General features: G+C 39.0%; 1 protein-coding gene across 4 annotated transcripts in view; it reads left to right on the forward strand.

Moving 5' to 3' along the window:
- Positions 1-22,935, forward strand: part of LOC111586083 (putative uncharacterized protein MYH16) — a 139,855-nt gene that overhangs the window by 88,988 nt on the left and 27,932 nt on the right. For all 4 annotated transcript variants that reach the window (XM_055004769.1, XM_055004770.1, XM_055004768.1 and 1 more), the window contains exon 6: positions 12,289-12,379. In XM_055004769.1, the coding sequence (XP_054860744.1) occupies positions 12,289-12,379 (91 nt within the window). The remainder of the gene's footprint in view (positions 1-12,288; positions 12,380-22,935) is intronic.

The following is a 22,935-nucleotide window of genomic DNA, read 5'->3' on the forward strand; positions in this document are numbered from 1 at the left end:
TTTTATAGAAAATACTTTATAAAAAACTATTCTACACAAAAACAATTTTTAAAAAGAACGTTTCATAAAAACTTTTTTTTTAGAAAATAACAAGCAGTAAAAACTATTCTGCACAAAACAGTTTTTATTTATTTATTTTTTTAGGGTTATTCAGCGCAAAACATTTTTTTAATCTACTGATTTATTTTAGAAAACAAGTACTAACAACATTTTTAAAAATATTGTTTAGAAAACAAGTACTAAAGCAGTACTTTTTTAAAACAACAGAACAGAAAAAAAAAACATTTCTTGATACAAAATTTACAATTCTTTTAAAATGTCTTTAAAGGTATCTGACAAATCAGGATCGCTGACAGATATGGTACGGTGTACACTCTCACCCTAAGATGGAGAAAAAGAGTGGGTTCTAACCGTTTCCATCATATTTTCCAGTCTCTCAATGTCCGCTGCTCTAACCCTCAATGTGTTTAGTTTTCTACCAGTTGAAACTCTGTTCTCAATCGCTTGACTCAAGAGTTCTATGAGATGAGACACGGTTGTGTTTCTCTCCACTTCTGTCACAAGTTTTACCTCGTAATTCCCCATCACTTCAGGTACTTATGGTGTTGTGGGTGTTGTGGGTTGCTTCCATATGTAGGCCACCGTTGCAAGGTCTGCCAATTTGACGGTGTTGTGTTTTTTCATCAGAGCGTAGAACATATCGTTGATGGTATGCTGGACGTACGCCTCTGATCTCAGGTCAAACAAAACAGTTCCGGCAGCAATTAATAATAATGGATTAGATTTATATACCACTTTTCTATTAAGGCATACTCAAAGCGCGTACAATGGATCCATTATTCATTCACTCACACATTCTCACTCTGGTGGTGGTAAACTACATTTGTAGCCACAGCTGCCCTGGGGCAGACTGACGGAAGTGTGGCTGCCAATCCGCGCCTACAGCCCCTCCGACCACCACCAACATTCGCACGCATTCATACACCAGTGTGAGTAGCCGCACTAGAGGCAAGGTGGGTGAAGTGTCTTGCCCAAGGTCACAACAGCACATGACTAGCACAGAGCGGGAATCGAACCGACGACCCTTCGATCATTGGATGACCCGCTCTACAACCTGAGCCACAGCCGCCCGCCCAATTCTAATGCGTTTCTCCTCCGTGGGGAAGTTATGCAGGGTTAAGAGGTGCTGGATGGCAGAGATAAAGTTGGGAGTGTAGAGCTTGCTGATGATGGTGTAAAAGTTGTCTTGGTAGAAGTGAGACGTAATTGTTTCCAGGCATGGGTGATCTTTCTGGCTAGGATGATCGGTCAGGCATCCGTAGCAATTCTCCCTGTATGTTTCCAGAACTTTATCGAGGAGATAAAGTATGGCTGTTTTCACCATGCCGAAGAAGGCCTTTGACAACAGCCCGTCAGCCTCATCCCCCTTGCTACCCTCCCCTGGTGGTGGTGGGGGTGCTGCTGCTCATGCTGCTGGTGGTGCTGCTTCTGCTGGTGTTGGGGCTGCCGGGTATCCGGGAGGAGCTGGCTCAGAACGGCCTGCAAAAAGGGTAGGCGTGCTAGGTACCGGAGAGTTGTCGAGCTCCATCAAATCCCCCTCTGAGTCAGCAGAACCAAAGAGCCTTCTGGGACGCGGGTACCACATTGGCTGCACAGCGGTCGGTGTGAGATGCTTCTGGGGCTGCTGTTGCTGCTGGTTGACCGCGCTCAGGTTGATCAGTAGGCAGGTTGCAAGTCTCTGTGATCATCGGTTCCATTGACCATCTTTATGACACACGGGGGTGGGCGGTGATGGTGTAATGACCGGAAAAAAGGTGCAACTGAGAAGTAGAGGGCGTGGTATTAGAATGATAAAGTTTTTTTTGACAGATAGAGTATTCCTCCAACTCCGACAGTTAGAGAAGAAAGTGGTGATCTTTTCTGCGGCCTTCTCCATTCACTCAATCCATGCACCCAACGGCAAGACCAGGACAGTATGGAATACCCCATAGTCAGCGTTATAACTCTCCAAAACAAAGAACTCTGCAGGTTTCTTCTTTCCCATTGATCGGAGAGTGGTTCTGAAGTACCATCTACCAGATCCCACTACTTTGGATTGCCATACCACGCTGAAGACCGCTCTTTTCAGGTGCACCTCTGTGCAAGCGGGGAGGTTTTCCAACCTCAGCCGTTTAGAGGGTACAGACTCCACTATATTTTCCTGAGAAGTCTCTTGGAGATGCTGCTGCATGACCATCTTCAGCAGGCTCCAGTCGTTGGAGGTCAGCATGGCTGAGACGACTAGAGGCCTCGGCGTTTCACCCTCCTCCAGCTGGTAGAAGCAGAGCTCCCCTTTTTTTTGCTTTGTTTTATTTTGAGTTTGTTTGTCATTAGTTAATTCTTGGATATTTTGGCTGATTCTTGCATACTTCTTATCTTCCTCATGAAAATTGTCAAATGAGACCAAACATCACATTATTGTCTTTCCATTACTGAAATATACGTCAGGGAATAAAACATGAGTTTATAGTCAGTGAAATGTCTTTATTGAAGCTGCTCTGTCACATTGGTTTTAAGAGAAGCAGAGTACTTGAAGTTGGGCCTCACCCAAGGAATTATAAAGTTGCTAAAAAAAACAAACAAGAGGCCTACTTCAGGGCCTGTAAAGCACCTCAGAGTTTCAGCCACAGTTAAACGGTCCAGTGTCTAATGGTGATCTAAATGCCTATGTCCTAAATGAATGCACAGCTCCAATTATGGCTTTGTGGATGTAGGCTGTACCTCCACCCCTCATTTATTCTGGTCCCCACATTTCAGGTACGAATGAGCAACTAGTTTTGTTTAGTTCCAACAGTCAGCCTTTGCTGCAGTCTCTCTCAGCAGGAGTCTCCTACAAACAATCAGCAGTATGGCAGGTCACAGTCAGCCGTTTTCAGTGTTAGTTACCTTTGCATCTTGTCATGATCACTTAGCACTTGTTTAATCAGCTACTATCTTTCCTGTGCTCTTCTTAGTGTCTACACTCTCAGATCAATACAGCCCACTTCCAGCGACATCGTCATTATCCTCCTCACCAACCCCCTCAACAGAAAAGCTGTTCAATGTACCTTTTGTTCAAATTTCCCGGGTGCACATCTGGTCTGGTGAGAGGTGTGGGGATGGGTAGAGAGACACACTAGACAGTACCGTTTTTGTTCAGACGGACACCTCTCCCACCTAGACTGATAAACCTCTGACAGTTGGACTTCTGGCTGGCAAACCTCTGTCAGTTGGACTTCTGGCCAGTTCTGCTTAGATAGACCTCTGTCAGTTAAGGAGGGACTTCCGGTGGGAGGGAGAGGTAGGGAGGAAGGGGGTTCTTGTGTTCAAACGGACACCTCTAGTCCCGGTGAGAGGTGTGGGGAGAAATACTGGACAGTAGCATTTTGGTTCAGAGGATGCAGGAAGGGGAGAGAAGAGAAAAGCTAGAGAAAAGCTGGAGATAATGCTAGACAGAACCTTTTAGTTCAAATTTCCCGGGTTTCTCTCAAAGACTGTTAAAAAGCTCTGTCATAGGATGAAAGGGAGGGGTAGGGGGACACGTCTGGTTCCGTTTAGATAAACTTCTGTCAGTTAAAGAGGGAGGGACTTCCGGTTGGGTCTGTTTAGGGTTTTTTTTTTTTTGGGTTGCCAGGCAGATTAGAGTAGGTGAAGGCGGGACTTCCGGCACAAACATCTGTTCGGGGCATGGTCCCTTACGCAAAGAAAATATATTTTAGAATATATTTAATGCCAATATATTGGAATATTTAATGTTTTGATTTATTGGTTAATTGAAAAAATATAATAAAGCTACTATCTGTCTTGGCAGTACCACCTGATTCTGAATCATAATTAACTAAAAAAACAACAAATATTGCACCTTAAAATTATATTGTAAATATATGGAATTATGTATTGTATTAATATATTACAATATATTGAAAAATACATAAGGAATTGCCGCTTTTCATATATTGAAAAATATATGAAAATATATTCACTTTTATATTGAAATATATGTAGTAATATACTTAATAAACTCCATAACATATATGGATAAATATATTTATTTTTATATTGAAATATATGTAATGATATACTTAATACAGACCATAACATATATGGATAAATATATTTACTTTTATATTGAAATATATGTAGTAATATATTTACTTCACTACATAACATATATGGATGAATATATTTACTTTTATATTGAAATATATCTAATAATATAATTAATACACTTCATTATATATAGATGCACATATGAGCGTATATAAATAAATACGTAAAAAATTTAGATTGTAGATGTGTATGAATGTACAAGATAAGATAAAGAAAAGGTGCAGAACAATGGGTATTCAATCAGACATCTTTAATTGTTATCTGAAAATAAAACATGCTTGACTGTCTACCAACTTTAAACATTAGTACACATCAATCAAGTTGCTTAACAGAAAGGATTGCTATGGATACCAACTATCACCCACCTACAATGCAAGATTTAAATCCCTCCTCAGAAAGCTCGGAACTAAAACTAGGTTTGCATTGTTAAAAACATTGCCCCTAATAAAGACGGTTAACACTGGATGTGTGAGCTACCATAACACAATACAAAAACAACTTTAAATAGAACTTAGTCATTACATGACATGAACAACATCCAAACAAGGAAAATAACAAAAAGAAAAGAACCAAAAGTATACAACTTTCTGGTATCCTATTTAACATTTGACGTGTTTTTTTGCTTCACCTGGTGCCTTAACTCACAAATCCTTGTGTTGATTGATTTTCTTAAATCAGATATCTTGGTCCCTGGGTGATGGTTCACCACAGCATCTGTGGGGGAAAAGAATAACAAAAATAAGACATGTTATATAGAGAGTTACAACAATTTATATTACGCTATACAGTATCTACATTACCTGTAAATCATGAGCTGGCTTGGTGAATGATGGGGGAAGGCAAACAGTGAAGAATAAGGTTTGCAAAATTTGCCCTGAGGGTAGTGATTAGAGGCAGGTCACCAATTTGACATTTGGGTCTCTGAGTAGTGCTAGACTAGTAAATATCATGAACATACTTGATAAATAAAAACTGCAAAATAAATGCCCTAGCCCTGGATCCAGATTATGTTCTGGAGCAATTGCAAAACACGACAGTCAGGGTCACTGCTTGTTTTTAAACTCTACTGAAACATGTGTTAATGTGTATTTACAGTATTTTATTTACTTGTTGTATGCCATTTGAACATAGCCCTGCTAGGTGTTGCTTGTTGCTAGAAAATGACTGTGTAGTCCTATGAATTTGCAGTTTGTAATTTGTTTGCTGTTAGACCACTTTTAGAAATAGATTAATCAGTCATTGTCAGGCTCAATGATGTTTAAACCTGCAATATTTCACCAATTTTGTTTAGAAGAGCTGCATTATTTAGCTGTGGTTTACGACAATGCGGATGCATTTGCTGGCTATGGTAGGTAGGTGCCTACTTGAAACAAAAGATTAAAAAAAGGAAACCTGCCATCAACTCTGAAAAAAGCTATGGATGTTTTACCAAGTAAAGCCTTCAGTTTCTTCCCATCGAGAGCCTGTCGCCGCTCTGCAGTAGGATCGACTTTGTTGAGCCCCCCGGTCAGGTTAGACTTCAGGAGAACATCAACACTGAAGAGTCCCATCAGCAGCACTCGTGCCATCCCATTAGCTGTAGGTTGTGCTTTTGCAGTCTCCCAGCAATGAGCTGAGACAGTGGTAATGCCATCATTCCCAAGTTTCACCTAATTAATTGTAACAAAAAAAACAAACAAAAAAAACAAAGAAAATCACTACAAGCTGCATGACGCTACTCTATCTTTTTCATTTCTGCTCAAAATCTACCGATTACAACTTACTTCTGAAGGTTTGCAAGGCGTAGTTTCACCCTCAATTTCGACCTTACGGAGGTCGGTGGGAGAACGGTTTGTGAGAACCTTGGTCATTTCCATTAACAAAATTGGAATTTCTGGAAAACAATTACAGTAAAAAAAGGAAATTGCTACAAAACTATATAGGCGGGAACAATAGTGGCAATATGCTGAATCACAGTTCTGTGTATTATTTCTTAGACTCACAAGGCAGACTAATTTCACAGGTCTTCACATTTGAAAGATACAGTCTCTACCTATTATCCATGCAACACATTTTGGGAAGGAAAGCTTACCTCTTATCAAATTAGGATAAGACTAGGATTGGGAAATTGTTGGCAGCCACCAGAGCCTTATCTGCCAATACAACACATACTATACGACAAAACAGACGGAAAAACCTGTACTATAATAGAAACACAACAGACTGTATCTGACAATGTCAGATTCAAGACAAACCAATTAATGCATTAATTTATTTTATCTCAAATGAAGTGCACGTGTATGAATTCAATCTAAAATAAAGAAGCGGTCATTATTATTTATTCTGTAATAGATCCTTACCTTTAACTACCATGTTGCGCAGTCTGGTGTTTTCCTTCTGCAAAGCCCTGACCTGGTTCTGGAGCACTCTGATTTGGTCAGCATTTTCAATGCTTGATGATTCCCCAGTTGGTTGTCCTCAGAAAGAATTTCCTCCTCAGCCTGTCTCTGAGCTGCAAGTTTGGGTTTCTTTTATAGAGTACAGATATTTACACTTTTAATGATGGTTTAACCACTGGACTTGACAAATGCTTTTTTAGTCATTTTAATTCCTTAATGTACTAAAAGGTAATCATGAAACAAAACTCTGACATCTATAGTATGGTGTAGATCTATAAACAAAATGTACTTCAGTACTAAGTAATGTACACCAATACTAATACTTGTCTAAAAGAGAACACAGTACCACCACCTACTTTGTATTGTACTACTGTTCAGTTACCTTTTTTGGAATTACAGAGTTTGCATTTCCAGTGGGTGCTGTTTCCTTATCTTCCTCAAAGAAAAGACGTTTGGGTTTCCTGGGTCTCTTGTCGTGTTTTGACTCCTCCACTTTTAAAAGTTCCCGCTCAGCAGACCTCAGTGTACTCTCTTTTTCTACATTGATGCAGGAAGATAAAAAAAAAATACCATAAAAAGCTATCAACACAGTATAGTATATATATATATATATATATATATATATATATATATATATATATATATATATATATATATATATATATATATATATATATATAAGTATAAACTGTTTTTATACTAAAATGTGAATATGCAGGACTGTGTTATTATATCTGATTCCATGATTCCATTTTGTTGTTTTTCACAGTAAAGATCAGGGGTGTCAAACTCATTCCAGTCCCGGGACCATATTCAGCCCAATGTGATCTCAAGTGGGCCCCACCAGTAAAATCACAGCATCATAACCTATAAATCACCACAACTTCAGCTTTTTCCATTTGTTTAAGCTCAAAAAAGTACATTCTGAAAATGTTCACAATTTTCTTTTTACAAAACATTATGAACACCCCGAAATTTCTGAAGAGAAATAAGTTCAATTTCAATAGTTGGATGCCTCAGTTCATCATTTACATGTGCATTGCAACTGCCAGATCACAGTTTATCTACAAAGGCACGAAACATTCAGTCAGAGCTATCTGGAGCTGAGCAATCTAGTATTTTACTTTATGATCAAAACAACTTGTCAAGGTCTAGAAATTATTGAAAATTTCCAATTCTACAAATTTACAATTTACAGTTAATGTATTCTCTGTAATTTTTACACTTTGTAAAGTCGTCCCACGGGCCGGAATGGACCATCTAGCGGGCAGGTTTTGGCCCGCGGGTCGCATGTTTCACACCCCTGGTAAAAACTAATTGGAGTAAATGAGCCGAGGTGGTGACGGGATCATGTACGCCGGCGTTCCAACTGCACATAAACGACGCGTTCACCCGTCCCGTACTTCTGATTCGAAACGGCCAGCGCAGGTTGTGCGCCGTGAAAAACAGGCCGACGTTAAAACAATGGTTCAGCTAATTAGTTCCGCTTAGACGGAACTTTTCCTCCCAGTCGCCCGCGTCCACGCAGGAGGGCGCACCCCACTATTTGAGAAACACTGAGCTAACATAACCTGATGTGTGATTGAGTGTAACTTAGCATATTTTACAGGAAAGACATAGCCATAGCCACAAGTTGCTAACAAAATTAATGCTATCTTTTTAGCATCCTAATTAACACTATGGTCACTGTTAAAATTAAGAGCAAGAACTCACCTGCTAGCTGCAGCACCACTGCCTGCTCAACTTGCCATCCGTTAGCAGGCTTCTTGGTGTTAGCTATTCGACACTCCACCAGATATGTTCTGGAAGTATCGGCAGGGTCAAAGTCAACTATCCACTTTGTTGGTACAATGCTAACAGCATCTTTGTCGGGTCCTTCTGACCAAGAAACAAGGGCATACCGAAACTTCGACATTATCTCGCAAAATCAATCTGTTGAAATTAATCTCCTCTTTTCCTGAATTCGCGGTCCTGAGCGCCTAGTCCCGCTTTACTTTGCTGTGATTGGATAACATTCCTGTGCTGCGATTGGCAAATACTCATTCGTCCCGTAACGTCCGTGTTTGTGGACCAATCGCGGCCCAGTGCTCTCAAATTACAACTTGACCAGAGGGTTACTTGCAAGTGCCTGTGTCCACTGAGGAAAATGGACAGATTAAAAAGAAAATATTTTCACCCAGGTTCTGATAAAGTGGAGATTCCAGCAAGAACAAAACGATGGAAAAAAGGGTTAATGTTTTTGCTTCATTCCAACTGGCTATAAACAATGCCGTTGTGAGTCTGTATTAGCAGTAGCTAAATGACAGCTAGCTAACTTTGCCTCTGTTTAATGAGGTCAGGCTAATTGTGCTTGCTGACCACAAGAAAAAATCTCCCCAAGGCATTAAACATAATTTCAGTGTAATTTGTGCCTATGAACTTAGTCACAGAAACTGACACTGTATAGTCAATTTATGCATGCATTTATTCAGCTGTATAATTTGTGTTGTTATCTTAACTTCATTTGCCTTCATTTCAAAAATAGAAACCAACACTTATGTTTAGGCTTAATCAAGTTAGCTGAATTATGATCAAAACTTCTTACTCCCCTTTAAAAGTCTCCATACATAGCTGCTTGCTTTCACACATGTGCTATGTGTGAAAGCAAGCAGCTATGAATAGAATATTTATTATGGAAAACTTTTTGAGGTAAACACTGATAGGTTTTGGTATGTAAAAAATACACGTATTAAAATCAAGCTATTTTGTTTGTTTGTTCCTAATCACAGGAAAGCACTGACTGAGGAGATTTATCCATTAAGCCAAGATTTGGTCAAAAAATAAATTGTGTTTTTGTCAAACTATTTGAAATCTGTAATTTAAATATACATCTTCACTTGCCTAAATATGTAAAGATTTTAGACCTTTATAGGCACATTGAAGAATATGTTTCATGTATTAATTAAATTTGAATTAAATTTTTCATTTTGATACAGTGGTTAAATGAAAATTTCCTTTTTTAAACCATGTTACCAAAATTGTTTACCATCCCACATAGTTTGATATATTAAAAACTTTGCAAACAAAGACAGATGAATATCAGTTCAGCTTTAAGTAAACATATGTCAATAAAATTATAATTTGTACATGTATACATGTAAAAATATATGGATTTTTTTGTCATTTTTGCATTATATGTCACATATATATACCAATATATAGCCATATATGGTCCATACATATATTGCAATATACTGAAAAATATAAGCAGTAATTGAACATATATGGAAATATATTATTTAATATAATGCAATATATTTTCCTATATATTAGAATATATTGTTGTTCCATAAGGGGTAAGGTGGGACTTCCGGTTGTGACGTGGCAGCTTCTGATTGGGACCTGTCAAAATCTGACGAAAGGTGGTTTATTACATCTCTCACCTACAATAAGAATCCTGTTAATAGTGATTACTGTGCTGATGTGTGAGGTGTCACTGTACAAGACGACTGTGTGCAAGATGAGAGTAGATGTGCAGAATATATCTGCATATCTACAATGGGAAATTGTTATGAGTTATTCAAAAGAAAAACATTTGACAACTTTAAAAGATTGTCAGTGTTGTGAGACTGTTAGCATCCTAATTCCAGTTTCACAGAGCTGCTAGCATGGCTACAGACTCCTGATTGTGCTCACCCATAGATTTTTTTCCTGTTAAACATAACAGATTGGTTTTGTAAACATGAGCATGCTGAGACCAGTTTTTGAAGCCACATTATAGAATTATTTATCATCAATTTGTAGAATCCTCTATAAATTGTAGTCAGCATAGGGTTAAACTATACCCTTTAGTCAATGTTTAAAAAGAAAAATATTAATATAAACATTTTCAGAAAGTACGCATTCATGCCAACTATGATGTAGATTGTAAACCAACCTTATAAACGCTTATATCAGCCAACAAAAAGCAGAAAACACATGGTGAATGATTTTTGTGAGAATTACTCTCCACTCAGAACAAAAACAAGTGACAACGGGTCTTATCCACAGATGTCTATGGACGTTCCTTTGAACTGATCATATCTAGTATCCCCAGGAAAGACACAACCTGATGGAAACTTCAGAAACATTTCCACTCTCTGATATGATGCTGCTGTCCTGAGGCAGCAGAGCTTGGACTCTGAGAGGATACTATACCTGCTCCACACTCCAGTTATCTCCCCTCCCCCATTCTCTCACCCCCAGGCATTCCCTTACATCCCAACATGTTGCTATCTGCCCTCAATAATGTAGGTGCAAATGGAATCATTCACTGTACATTACCTTGCAGCAACAAGCAGTTGAAGACAAGAGCCAGCTGTCAGAAAAGACACATACAGCACACACCTACGGTATTGTTTCCCTCACAGAGTTAAAACTTGTTCTCTTTGGCATTGATAGTTGCGTGACCCTCTCAAACATTAATAAAGTGAGTGAGTCACCTTGTTGCTAAGCTACTGTGGTTTTTCAAACAGTCCTCACTGGGAGAGTATATGAAATCTGCCACTCAATTTAACTCAGCTTTCATTTCAGTGAGGCTTTATTGGCAATTTGTTGAAATCAAAAAGAGGTTGTCAAAGCATACATATACATAAACAGTAAAACATGTCTTCCTTATGCCAAACACCTTTAAGACATGTGATTGCAATTTTACATGTTTGTCCCCAAGGGTCAGAAGGTTCATCACGTCCATCTGTCTAAACTGAATGTCATCCGACTGACAAACACACTTTGGCTTTGTGTTGATGATGGTGTGGCCTCTGAAGCATTAGTTTCTAAATACCATACAAGCATTGAGGCTTGTAATAGCTCTGTCATGTCATAATAGCCACTACAAAAAAACATGTGTAACAAACTCCTTTGACTGACAAAAAGCCATGGCTTCAATCAAGCCAGTGATGTTATATGTTCCATAACTGAAAATATTATGTACAGTGGATTCAGAGAGCACTTTACCATTTTTCAACAATCTACACTCAGTCACCCAAAATGGCAAAGTGACAGCATGTTTTTGTTTTGTTGTTTTTTGTTTCTGTATTTTTTTTTTGTAAATTTATTTACCAAAGTATTTAGACCCTTAACTAAACGCTTTGTTGAAGCTCTTTTGGCAGGAGCTCCAGCTCTGAATCATCTTGAGTAAATATTTACAAGGTTTGTACACTTGGATTTGGGCAGTTTACCCCATTCTTCCTGGCAGATGGTTAGATTGGATGGGAAGCATCTGTGAAAAACCATTTTCATGTCTCTCCGCAGATGTTCTGTGTGGTTTAAGTCTGGGTTTTGGCTGGGCCACTCAAGGACAGTCAGTAATTTGTACTGCAGACACTGCACGATTGCCCCAGTTTTAGTTTGCTGCACTCTGCAGCAGGTTTTCTTCAAGGACCTCTCTATATTTTACTGCATTAGTCCTTCCATTAATTTAAACCAGTCTCCCTGCCCCTGCTGCAGCGAAGAACACCCATAGCATGATGTTCCGCCATTGTGTGGATGGCATTACCTGAGGTTCTGTTAGAGAGACTGTTAGGTTCCTGATCCTGACCTTTCTGACCTTGAACCTACTTACTCAGTTGCTCACTTCGGCCAACTCTAGAAAGATTCCTGGGATTTCTTCCATTTCAGTTTCCAGTCTGTCTCACAGAAAATTCTCATTGAAATGGCTTTTGAAGTGATTGATAACATTTACTGTACATTTATAAGCTGACTGGATTATTTTTTTTCCGGTGCTTCAGTTAATTTAGATTGTATATTCTCTTTCTCGCTGAAGGAAAGACCTGGAGATCAGCAGTACCAGCTCCAAGCTAGAAGCAGAGGAGGCCCTCAACATTGGACTGCAGAGGAAGGGCAAAGAACTACAGGTCAGACCCTGATGTATGTTCAAAGTCTTGTCTGTACAGCAAAAGACTGTCGTTATCAAAACTGCTGTACAGGAGTTTTGAGACAAAACAGACTATATGGTTATAGTTATTTTCCTTGCCCCTCCAGTGTTAGCTGAAGTTTTGTAAAGTCTGCTGATCAGTGCTGCAGTTCAGTGCACAGCTCCACTAATGTTAGTGTGAAGGTCATGGTAATCAAAGTGTTCACAAAATACTTCCATCCATCCATTATTGATATAACACTTAATTCTCATTGGGGTTGCAGTGGGGTTGGAGTCTATCCCAGCTGACTTAGGGTGAAGGCAGGAGACACCCTGGACAGGTCACCAGTTTATCACAGGGCTGCATCTAGAGACATACAAGCACACTCACATTCATACCTACGGACAATCTGCGAGTGTCGTTTTTAATTTTAAAAGACTGCTGGAGAGACTATCAGACTGTGGTTAAGGAAGCCAAAAGGGCTCACTTAGCTGGAGTCATTGAGTCAAACCGCCACAACCCTCGAGTTTTATTTAATACTATTGACTCTGTTTTAAATGCTCCCAAACCGGTTTGCCAGGAAGCATCCATTGAACTGTGCATCAACTTTCAGGAGTTTTTTATTGATAAAGTTGTTAGCACAAGGGCACTGATCTCAGCTCCGGCCGTTGACCCCTCTGCCTCTGTCTGCTGCCCGGCTAGGCTCCATAAATTTGAGCCTGTTACTCTGTCGTTTTTGATAGACATTGTCAGCCACATAAAGTCATCAGGGTCCCCTCATGACTCCATCCCGCCTCATTTTTTAAAAGAGGTTTTTCCATGTATTGGGCAGTCAGTTTTAACCGTCATTAATAGCTGTCTGTCAACTGGCGTAGTACCCACCAGTTTTAAACACGCTGTAGTCCAACCACTGCTTAAGAAACCTGGCTTTGACACCACGGTTTTATCTAACTTCAGACCAATCTCCAAGCTGCCCTTTCTTTCCAAAATTTTAGAGAAAGTTGTTCATGCCCAGCTGAAGTCCTTTTTAGATGAGCACAATGTACTGGAGGTTTTTCAGTCTGGTTTTAAGACTCTGCATAGCACGGAGTCAGCACTGTTACGGGTTTTTAATGATGTTCTCCTGGCAAACGACTCTGGGGATTATGTGGTCCTTGTTCTTCTGGATTTAACTGCTGCATTTGACACAGTGGACCACGACATTTTAATATCTCGTTTGCAGCACTTGGTGGGCATTAGTGGTAGTGCACTGCAGTGGTTTAGGTCCTATTTAACTGGCAGAACTATGAGTGTGAGCCTCGACATCTTTGAATCCCCCCCTGCTCCGTTGTCTTTTGGGGTCCCGCAGGGTTCAATTTTAGGGCCTCTTCTTTTTTCCTTATACCTACTTCCTATGGGATCCATCTTTAGGAAGCATGGCATCGCCTTCCATTTTTATGTGGATGACACACAAATTTATGTGCCGTTGAAAAAGAAAGACTCTCAATCGGTCACACCACTCCTGTCCTGCCTTGATGACATTAAAGCCTGGATGGCTTTAAATTTTTTATGTTTTAACGAAAAGAAAACTGAGGTAATGGTGTTCGGTCCCAGCGGCCCTTGTGAGTCTCCCCCTGTTGACTTGGGCCCCCTGGCTCACTATGTTAAGCCAGTGGTTTCCAACCTGGGTTTTAAAATGGACTCTGATTTTAAACTTGACCATCAAATCAGTGCCGTGGTAAAGGCTAGCTTCTTTCACCTGCAACAGTTAGCCAAGGTGAAGCCCTTTCTAACACCAGAGCACTTTGAAATGGTGATCCATGCTTTTATCACAACCAGGATGGACTATTGTAATGCACTATACCTTGGAGCTAGCCAGTCTGCCCTAGCGCGTCTCCAGTTGGCTCAAAATGCTGCTGCCCGTCTTTTAACCACCACTCCAAAATATGAGCACATTACACCTGTTCTAGCTTCCCTCCATTGGCTCCCCGTGCGCTTTAGGGTTGATTTTAAGGTTCTTTTATTTGTTTTTAAAGCCTTAAATGGTCTGGCCCCTCCCTATCTCTCTGAGCTGCTCCATCCTCATACCCCCTCATGAACCCTCAGATCAGCTGGTCAGCTGCTTCTGGAGGTTCCGAGGTCGAGGCGGAAGCTCAGAGGAGATAGAGCCTTCTCTGTTGCTGCTCCCAGATTGTGGAATAATCTTCCCATGCACATCAGAGAGGCTCCATCACTGGCGGTTTTTAAAACAAAACTTAAAACTTATTTTTATTCACTGGCTTTTAACACAGCATGAGACTCTGCTTCTGTTTTATTGTGCTGCTGTCTTAATATGTGTATGTTTTATTTATGTTTTATTTATTGTTTTAATGTTTTAATTTATTGTTTATTGTACAGCACTTTGTTTCAGCAGCTGCTGTTTAAAGCGCTTTATAAATAAAGTTGAGTTGAGTTGAGTTGAATTTAGAGTTACCAATAAACCTCAGCATATTTTTGTACTGTGGGTGGAAGCCGGGGTACCCGGAGAAAACCCATGCATGCACAGGGAGAACATGAAAACTCCATGCAGAAAGATCCTGGGAAGGATGGGACACGAACCAAGGATCTTTTAGCTGCATGTGGCGAAAGTGCTAACTACCAAGCCACTGTGTAGCCCTCACAAAATATTTGATTGATCAAATCTTTGAACCCAAATTTGGCTCAAACACTTTAACTTGAAGATGAACTGCGACATAACTGTGCCCAGGTGCTGTTCTGTGCTCTGTGGTTGAGTAATTTCTAACTTAACCACAGAGCACTGATGGCACTCCAGTTACATTTTCTAGTTCCATTTCTGGTGGTCTCTCTGTGGTCATTTCACCCACCCACAAAATTTATTGTAGTTTTTCACAGCTCACCACATCAGGTCACATGTACTTATTTTAACAACTTCAGTGCAAATGTAAGCCAGAGCCTGTGTCCATTTAATTTGTGTTTCTTTCATTATTTGTCCTGCACAACTGTTTGTCAGATGTATGGAGTTCTTTCTTTGTTTGGTTGATAGCCATCTACCAGGCAGCAGGACTTCAATCTACAGCCTCTAATTCCAGACATGTGGGGAAAATGTTCAAAGAGCTTCAAAAGTGTTCATTCAGTAAGGGTATCCTGATGAAATCTTGCTCAACTAGCAGCTGGCTTTCAACGTTAATCATTGCAAATCATCACAGAAGAGCCCTTATGTGGAAGCTTTTGAAGGTGTGGCCTTTGTTTAAGATAGGACGTGATCAGTAATAGGTGTGTAATATTTGTTGGAATGACATTCTGCTGTGTTGACTGGCATATGGTTTGTTATCTTTTTTTTTGCAAAGACATGCAATGAGTTCATCTGTAGCTTACAGCACATTGGAGAGATGCATTCCTGCCTTTCAACAGAGCTGCTGGACTCTGCTCTTTGATTGGAGCAGTCACTTCACAGCTCCGTGCCTGTCAGGAGATGGTTAAAACACACCGCCTACATCCAGACTGATAACATCTCTTGCTTTCCTTCGATAGTGTGAGTAGGAGCAGTTGAGGGTGCTATAAGTCAGCAACAGTTCCCCCTCTTTTTGATATTCTTCAGATGTAGTGTTCTGTTCAAAATTTTCTGACACTGCAGGGTATTGGAATAAATGATGTAATGTTTGATCGTTGTACTACTGTGTCTATAAATGGCTTAATGCCAAAAATAAGTCATAATATCATTGGCATTTACCTGGCATCATACTGTACAACTAAAACAAAACACTGGAACAGCGTATGTGATTATTGGATCAGTGATTGCGAAAATGAGAGGGCAGCTGTCTTTCAAGATATTAATGCATTTTCCTGCTAAGTGTAATATTGTAATTTCACAAATGTTTCTGTGAGAGAAGCATTAAGGTTTGTTTCAGAAACACACAGTCATTCTACTGAACCTATTCTGTGATGTTCTTTATGTAAGAAACCTGAGGAACCTTAATAGATTTACATGGGAAGTATATCAGTTTGTGTAAAGCGTTGATAATAGGAAGCTCCAAATGTGGACTGAAGTTCACTGACATCAATAATATGACGCAGGCTGACATGAATCTGGATTGAATGCCTAACCATATGTTTATTCTTGATTAGAGGTCAGAATTTGGCAATAGGTGCATTTTAATCCACTCATTTACAGCATATAATGAATTCTGATCTCAAAATATCACTAAAAACCTTTTACATTTGTCTTTTGATGAAAAATACAATGTTACAAAGTGCAGGGAAAACAGATTTAGCAAATAAATTATGACATACACGTGGTCAAAAGTTTTAGAACACCCCAATTTTTCAATTATTTATTGGAAATTCTTCATGTTAATATCTCATTGTACTCTGAAATGAAAGCATAGACCAAATAAACAAATTAAGTAAAAAAATAAATAAAAAATCAATTTAGAAACCAAAATGTATTCTAAATTTTTGACTCATCAAAGTCTGGCATTCTTTCAGATACCTCCTCTCATTGTGTCTTCTGTAGTGGCCAGATTGGGAAATTGAAGCTACTAGCTGTTTGTCTCAGTGAACCAACTCCTAATATTTGCATAGCAGTAGTGGATGATTTTCTGTGACCCGTGTTTATTTCCCCAGTATATGAATTGCAATGACTTTGATTCTCTGACATTTCTTTCAGTGTCATGGCCTAGAACACATTTTTCATTCAGGTTGATATATGTCAACATTTTGGCTGTATTTTTGGATTATTGGAAAGTTTAAGAAAAATATTTCCAATATTATCAAACACCTCCAAAACCAATGGCATTTCCATCCCCTTCAGCAGTAATTTTAGCTGACTACCACTCTAGGAAAAGACAGAGAATATAGAAAACAATATAGCCCCTAGTCATCAGTGCGTTAGCATTGCCACTAAAGGAATGTTCTTTGCTAGTGTTAGCATTTAGCTCAAAGCATGCTTTGCCAGTGTACAACTGGCAAGGTAATGCTATCTATCAACTCTGTTTTTTATTTAGTCGAAATAAAATGCTATTTTTTCAGTCTGTGTTGAACCACTACAGCTTTATAGTCTGTGAACCTTTAACAATTGTCTACATTTCTGCATAAATATGAGCTCAAACATAATCAGACTTTTATTCAAGTTCTAAAAGTAGATAAAGAGAAAAATTAGACAAAACATTATACTTTATTAACTGAGGAAAACAATCCCATAGTTCATATCTGTGAGTCTTGAAAGTATATGCAGCTGTGGTTTCAGTATCTAGTAGTGCAGCCAACACTGCATGGAGGAATTTGGAAGAGTTTTAGTCCATTCCTCTGTACAAAACACCTTCATCTCTGGGTTGATGGTGGGTTTCCTCGCAAGAACTGCTCGCTTCAGCTCCTTCCACAACATTTCTTTTGGATTAAGGTCAAGACTTTGACTTGGCTTTTCCAAAGCATTAACTTTATTCCTTAGTGAGCAGCTTGTGTGCCCAGAGTTTTTGTCTTGCTGCATGACCCACAACTTTGTGATTCACTTGACAGACAGATGTCCTGACATTTTCCTTTAGAATTCACTGGATTATTATATTTATTTGATTGCATGATAATATAATTCAGAATTACCTGTTCTGTCAATAATGGCACCATCCTGGCCCAGATGCAGCAAAATAGGCCAAAACCATGATACTAGCACTGCCATGTTTCACAGATGGGATCAGGTTCCAGAAAGTTCTGTTTTGGCTTCATAGGTTCACAAAACGGTTTACCAATAGCATTCCGGCTTGTCTGTGCAATCTTTAGCAAACTACAGATGGGCAGCAATGTACTTTATGGAGAGCAGGGGCTTTTTCTTAGCAGCCCTGCTGTGCACAGCATTGGTGACCAGTAGGGACGGTAACAATTTCCTTTTGTGTTTACAAGTGGAGAAACTTCAGGACTATTTTTACTCTCTGATTGTTGACTGTGCACTTACTCACACTTGATTATGATCCCACTGATTGAAAACACCAAACTCTAATTTAAAATCTTTTCAAACTAAATACTAACCAGAGAAGTTCACATTCTTTGCCACTCACAGCTTTGTTTTATTGATTCCTCAATAAATAAAATAAATCACTACTTATGATTTACCTCCTATGTTGTTAACTTTGTTTTTAAATTGCATTGCTAAATGGCTTCAATTATGTAATTTTGTGCATCATTTTTTCAAGTTCAAGACTACATAAATTTTTGCGGCTCCATAATCTGTTCTTAAATGCATTTCTATAAAATGTTTTACACTTTTATATTTTATGTCACAGTGTTTGAATGGTATATATTCTGATTCAGCAGGGAAATTACCTGGAGCTATATGAAGTTCCTTACATTACACTGATAATCGTGAATCTAATTATGTAAAAATATATAAAACTAAAATAAAATGTAAAATACAGTAACAGGAGTACTATTAGACTAAGGTTACTTACATGTGAAGTTGCTTAGGGGTTTGCTGCTTTGCTTTAAAGCCAAGAAAGCAGCAGCAGTCCCTGCCTCTGCCTTACAAAAGTCAGAATAAACTTTTAAATTTGGCCTTGTAGATCTAATTTGAATGCAGATTAAATAAGAAAAGCACTCAGAGAGCGCAGTACTCCAACAAGGCTGTTCATTCCCCCATATGGCATTGTCAGAAATGCAGCATTTTTTTGTAGAAATGCAGCATTTGTTTATTAGTAATTGATTATCAAAAATCATGGCAACATAGAATGTGGCCATTTAATATAGATATACCCACAAACAAAATGACCTTATGCTGAGCACAGGTATGTGCTATGAATGTGTACATTATTTCCGGATACTGAATCGCGTGACCTAAGGACTAAGAATCACCCCCACAATTTAATCAATTGTTCCTTGTATTATTTCCAACGGATAAGTCCCAGTAAGTCTGCAGCGGGCTATTTGTATTAGGATCGCAATCATGTGATTGTCAGCAGGTAGCTGACGTAGTGTTCACTTGTAGTCATAGTTACAGTGACGCTGTGACGCTATCTTGCAATGATACAGAGATCTTAAACAAATCCGTGGATCAAGACTTTAATCCGCATCACTGCCAAAATCGAATCAGTTGGTCCTTGTGTCATTTCTGACCTTCTCTGAAAATGTCATTGAAATCCGTTTGTCCATTTTGAATAATGTTGCAAACAGACAAACAGACGTATACATGGACAGACAAATTAACGGCGATCTTAAAACCTGAAATTTTGATCTAATCACCCTGGAAAATACCTTATATTTTGGACTATTTAGCTGATCAATAAAATTCTTTGCATCTTATTGATATGTTACTTTTAAAAATGTAGTGTTTGGTCTTGAAATTAGCTTAGTGCTACTAGCTAATGAGACATTCACATTATGCTAACTGAGGAGAAGGCTTACCTCCTATGATGTACCAAATTTAATGTGTTCGTAAAACTAAAATATTGAGATAAAAATGTCACTCCCTGTTGTTTGGTGACTTAAATATGACATCTCACAAGCCTGTCTGTGGTATCTGCCTGTATATTTCTATGGACTCTGGTTGCTATTGTCAGTAGTATGTCAGTTAGTAGCCATGCTAACATTAGCAGCTTGTGTTAGAGCAAACAAACAAAATGGAGAGAAAGAAGAAACAAAAGGCTTTGTGTATTGAGTATAACTGAAACCTAAGTTACAAACTCAGCATGTGGAGATATCCAAAGACTGACAGAACTGTGGAACACAACAGTGCCACTTAACTGAAACTCAACTCAGAAATGAAGGAAAAAGTCACTGCCATAGGGGCCACAGTGATCATTAACAAGTAATCTTTGGTGATGGCCATGGAAAATCATCACAGCAGTGACCACCAAAGACGCTGCCATTTAAAACCCCATCTTTACGATTAAAACTCCAAATACCTTTAATTGTAGCATATAATTATTGTGTAATTAGGATTAAAACAGCATTTTTTGTTTGGATTATACTGAGTTTAGGGCTCTTTTTGTTGTAGTGTTTAGTCTGCCCCTGTGTGAAGTTTACTCTAAGGTTTTTCCTCTGAATCTGAATATGTCATCTACATAGTACGAAGCCAGTCTGAGAGCCTCTATCTGTGTCACTGGTGCATGTTGCAGCAATGTGTTTTGTCTGTCACTGAGCTGAGAGGCTGATCAGAGATAGAGACACAGAGATGGTGATTTGTGAGCTCAGGTTGTACCTCCCTCCTCTGATGCCTCTGGGAGCCTGATGTTTCCTCCAGGGGTTTGTCAGCAAGGAAATAAAGAGCACCTTTGTCTCTGATTGGAGAAGTGAAAGGCGATCCGTGTGTCTTTGAGGGTGGACATGTTTCCACATTTACTGTAGCTTTGGCATTCTCATCTCACAATGAGGCTATTATGTGTGTGTCTGCATGCATGTGGACTCCTCCCACTGATAAAGATGCAGGTGGATGTGCTGGCCAGCTGTCTCTCGCCCACTTACGTCTGGTTTTTGACGTAAATGTCGCTTGAATACGTCCACAAACTTGAGTGGACTCAAAGACAGAGCTTTGTCTATCCTCAGTGATTAAGCTGCCTCTCCCTCTCCAATTCAAAGCAGTTGGCTTGAAGGGAGTGTAGGCATGCAGCCCTGATTTGTTACAACAAACCCAGGCTTTTTAGTAGATTTATGACATGATCGTAAAGCACTTTACACTCAGTCACAGTGCTGTAAAAGCTCATCACAATCTGGAGAGATAAACCTCAGTCTGGCCCTGCAGTTTGTTTGCTTTATTACCAGATGTTTTGCTGGAGGTGTAACATCAGATGATGCTACAGTGGTGTTGGTAGTCTCCCATCCAAATTGTGCATTTCATTTTTTCTCCTGCTACCTTATCTCTTGCCCCTGCAGTTTTGCTCTTATGTCTTGAAGTTTTGAAATATCTGAGATTTTTGGTTTTACTTTGACTAAATTGAGGTAAATGGAATTTACACTGAGGCCCTTATAGCAAAGAGTTTGACAGCAACATCTCTTTCTATGAACAGCAACCCTTTTACCCTGCATGATCCTAAAATACACTGTCATCAGTTTTTATAGACTCTGTTTCGTAAATGGAAAGTTATTCTGTTGCGTTGGCCCAAAAACATGCAGTTGCAGTAAAAATTCAACCCATATATTCTTAACTTGTGCAAAGTTCGCCAAGAAGCAGTTTTCTTCTCTTACCCTGAGAGGACTTCTACAAGAAGTGATATTGTGTGATGTATACCTTTGGAAATTGGAAAAGGGAACTATGTATTTTCTGTTTTTATGCTAAGCTATGGCTAAAGGGTGCTCTCTTACTAAAAAACATTCAAACAGAAAAAGAAAAAATGTATCATCATGAGAAAGCTGATCATGACCTTAGAGTTTTGAGATTGCTTTGTCATAATTACAAGTAAAATTAAAAATCTTCACTCATGTGACCAAATCTAAAATTGACTCTGAAATAGGTATTAACATTCCCTGTAAAAATAATTACATGCCATGCATTTACCCCCTACAGAAATCTTGTATTTTTGCATATCTCACACTTAAATTTTCCAGATCTTTTATTTATATTCATTAAATATTTGACAGAGATAACCCATAAAACACAGCATGTTGTTTTAAATTATGTTTTATTGAAGATTTATTGAAAACCAATATGACCCCTGTGAAAAAGTAGTTGCCCCCCTGAACCTAATAACTGGTTAGTCCCTTGGCAGCAACAAGCTCAGTTAAATGTTTGTTACAGCTTGTGATCAGTCTTTTCCATCACCATGGATGAATTTTGGCCCACTCTTATCTGAAGAATAAATTAATAATATAAATTTTAATTCAGCCACATTAGTTTTCAAGCATAAACTGCCCTTTTAAGATTGTCTTGCCACAGCATCTCAATTAGATTGAAGTCCAGACTTTGACTTGACCACTCCAACCTTAATTTAGTTCTTTTTGGGCTACTCAGAGGTTGATTTTTCTGTGTGCTTTTGGTCACTGTCATGCTGCATAAACCATTTGTGCTGAGTTGGTCATGAACTGATGGTGGATATTTTCCAGGAGGATTTTCTTTTTTTTCTTTTTTTTTTCTGATAAAGAACAGAATTCATGATTCCATCAAATATGACAAGTTGTCCAGGTCCTCAAACCATCACACTATCACCACCATGTTTCACTGTTGGTATCATGTTCTTCTTGTGGAATGCAGTATTAGCTTTACACCAGATGTAATGGACCCATGTCTTCCAAAAAGTTCAACCTTTGACTCATCAGTCCACAGGATGCTATCCCCAAAGTCTTGGGGCTCATCTAGCTGGATTAGATATTTTTTTTGCAAATGCCGGACAAACCTTTATGTTCTTTTTGGTCAGTAGTGGTTTTGACTTTGCAACTCTCCTATGGGTGCCATTTTCCCCCAGTCTCTTCCTTATTTTGAAATCATGTAGACGGACCTTAACTGAGGCTAGTGAGGTCTTCCGATCGTTTAATGTTTGTCTGGGTTCTTTTGTGACCTCCTGGATTAGATATCGACGTCCTCTTAGAGAAATTTTGGTAGGCCAGACTGATAAATGTCAGTGACTTTGTTTCTCATCTCTTCCTGAATCTCTTTAGAACAT

The sequence above is a fragment of the Amphiprion ocellaris genome, chromosome 18 (assembly GCF_022539595.1).
Source record: "Amphiprion ocellaris isolate individual 3 ecotype Okinawa chromosome 18, ASM2253959v1, whole genome shotgun sequence".
Classification (NCBI taxonomy): Eukaryota; Metazoa; Chordata; class Actinopteri; family Pomacentridae; genus Amphiprion; species Amphiprion ocellaris.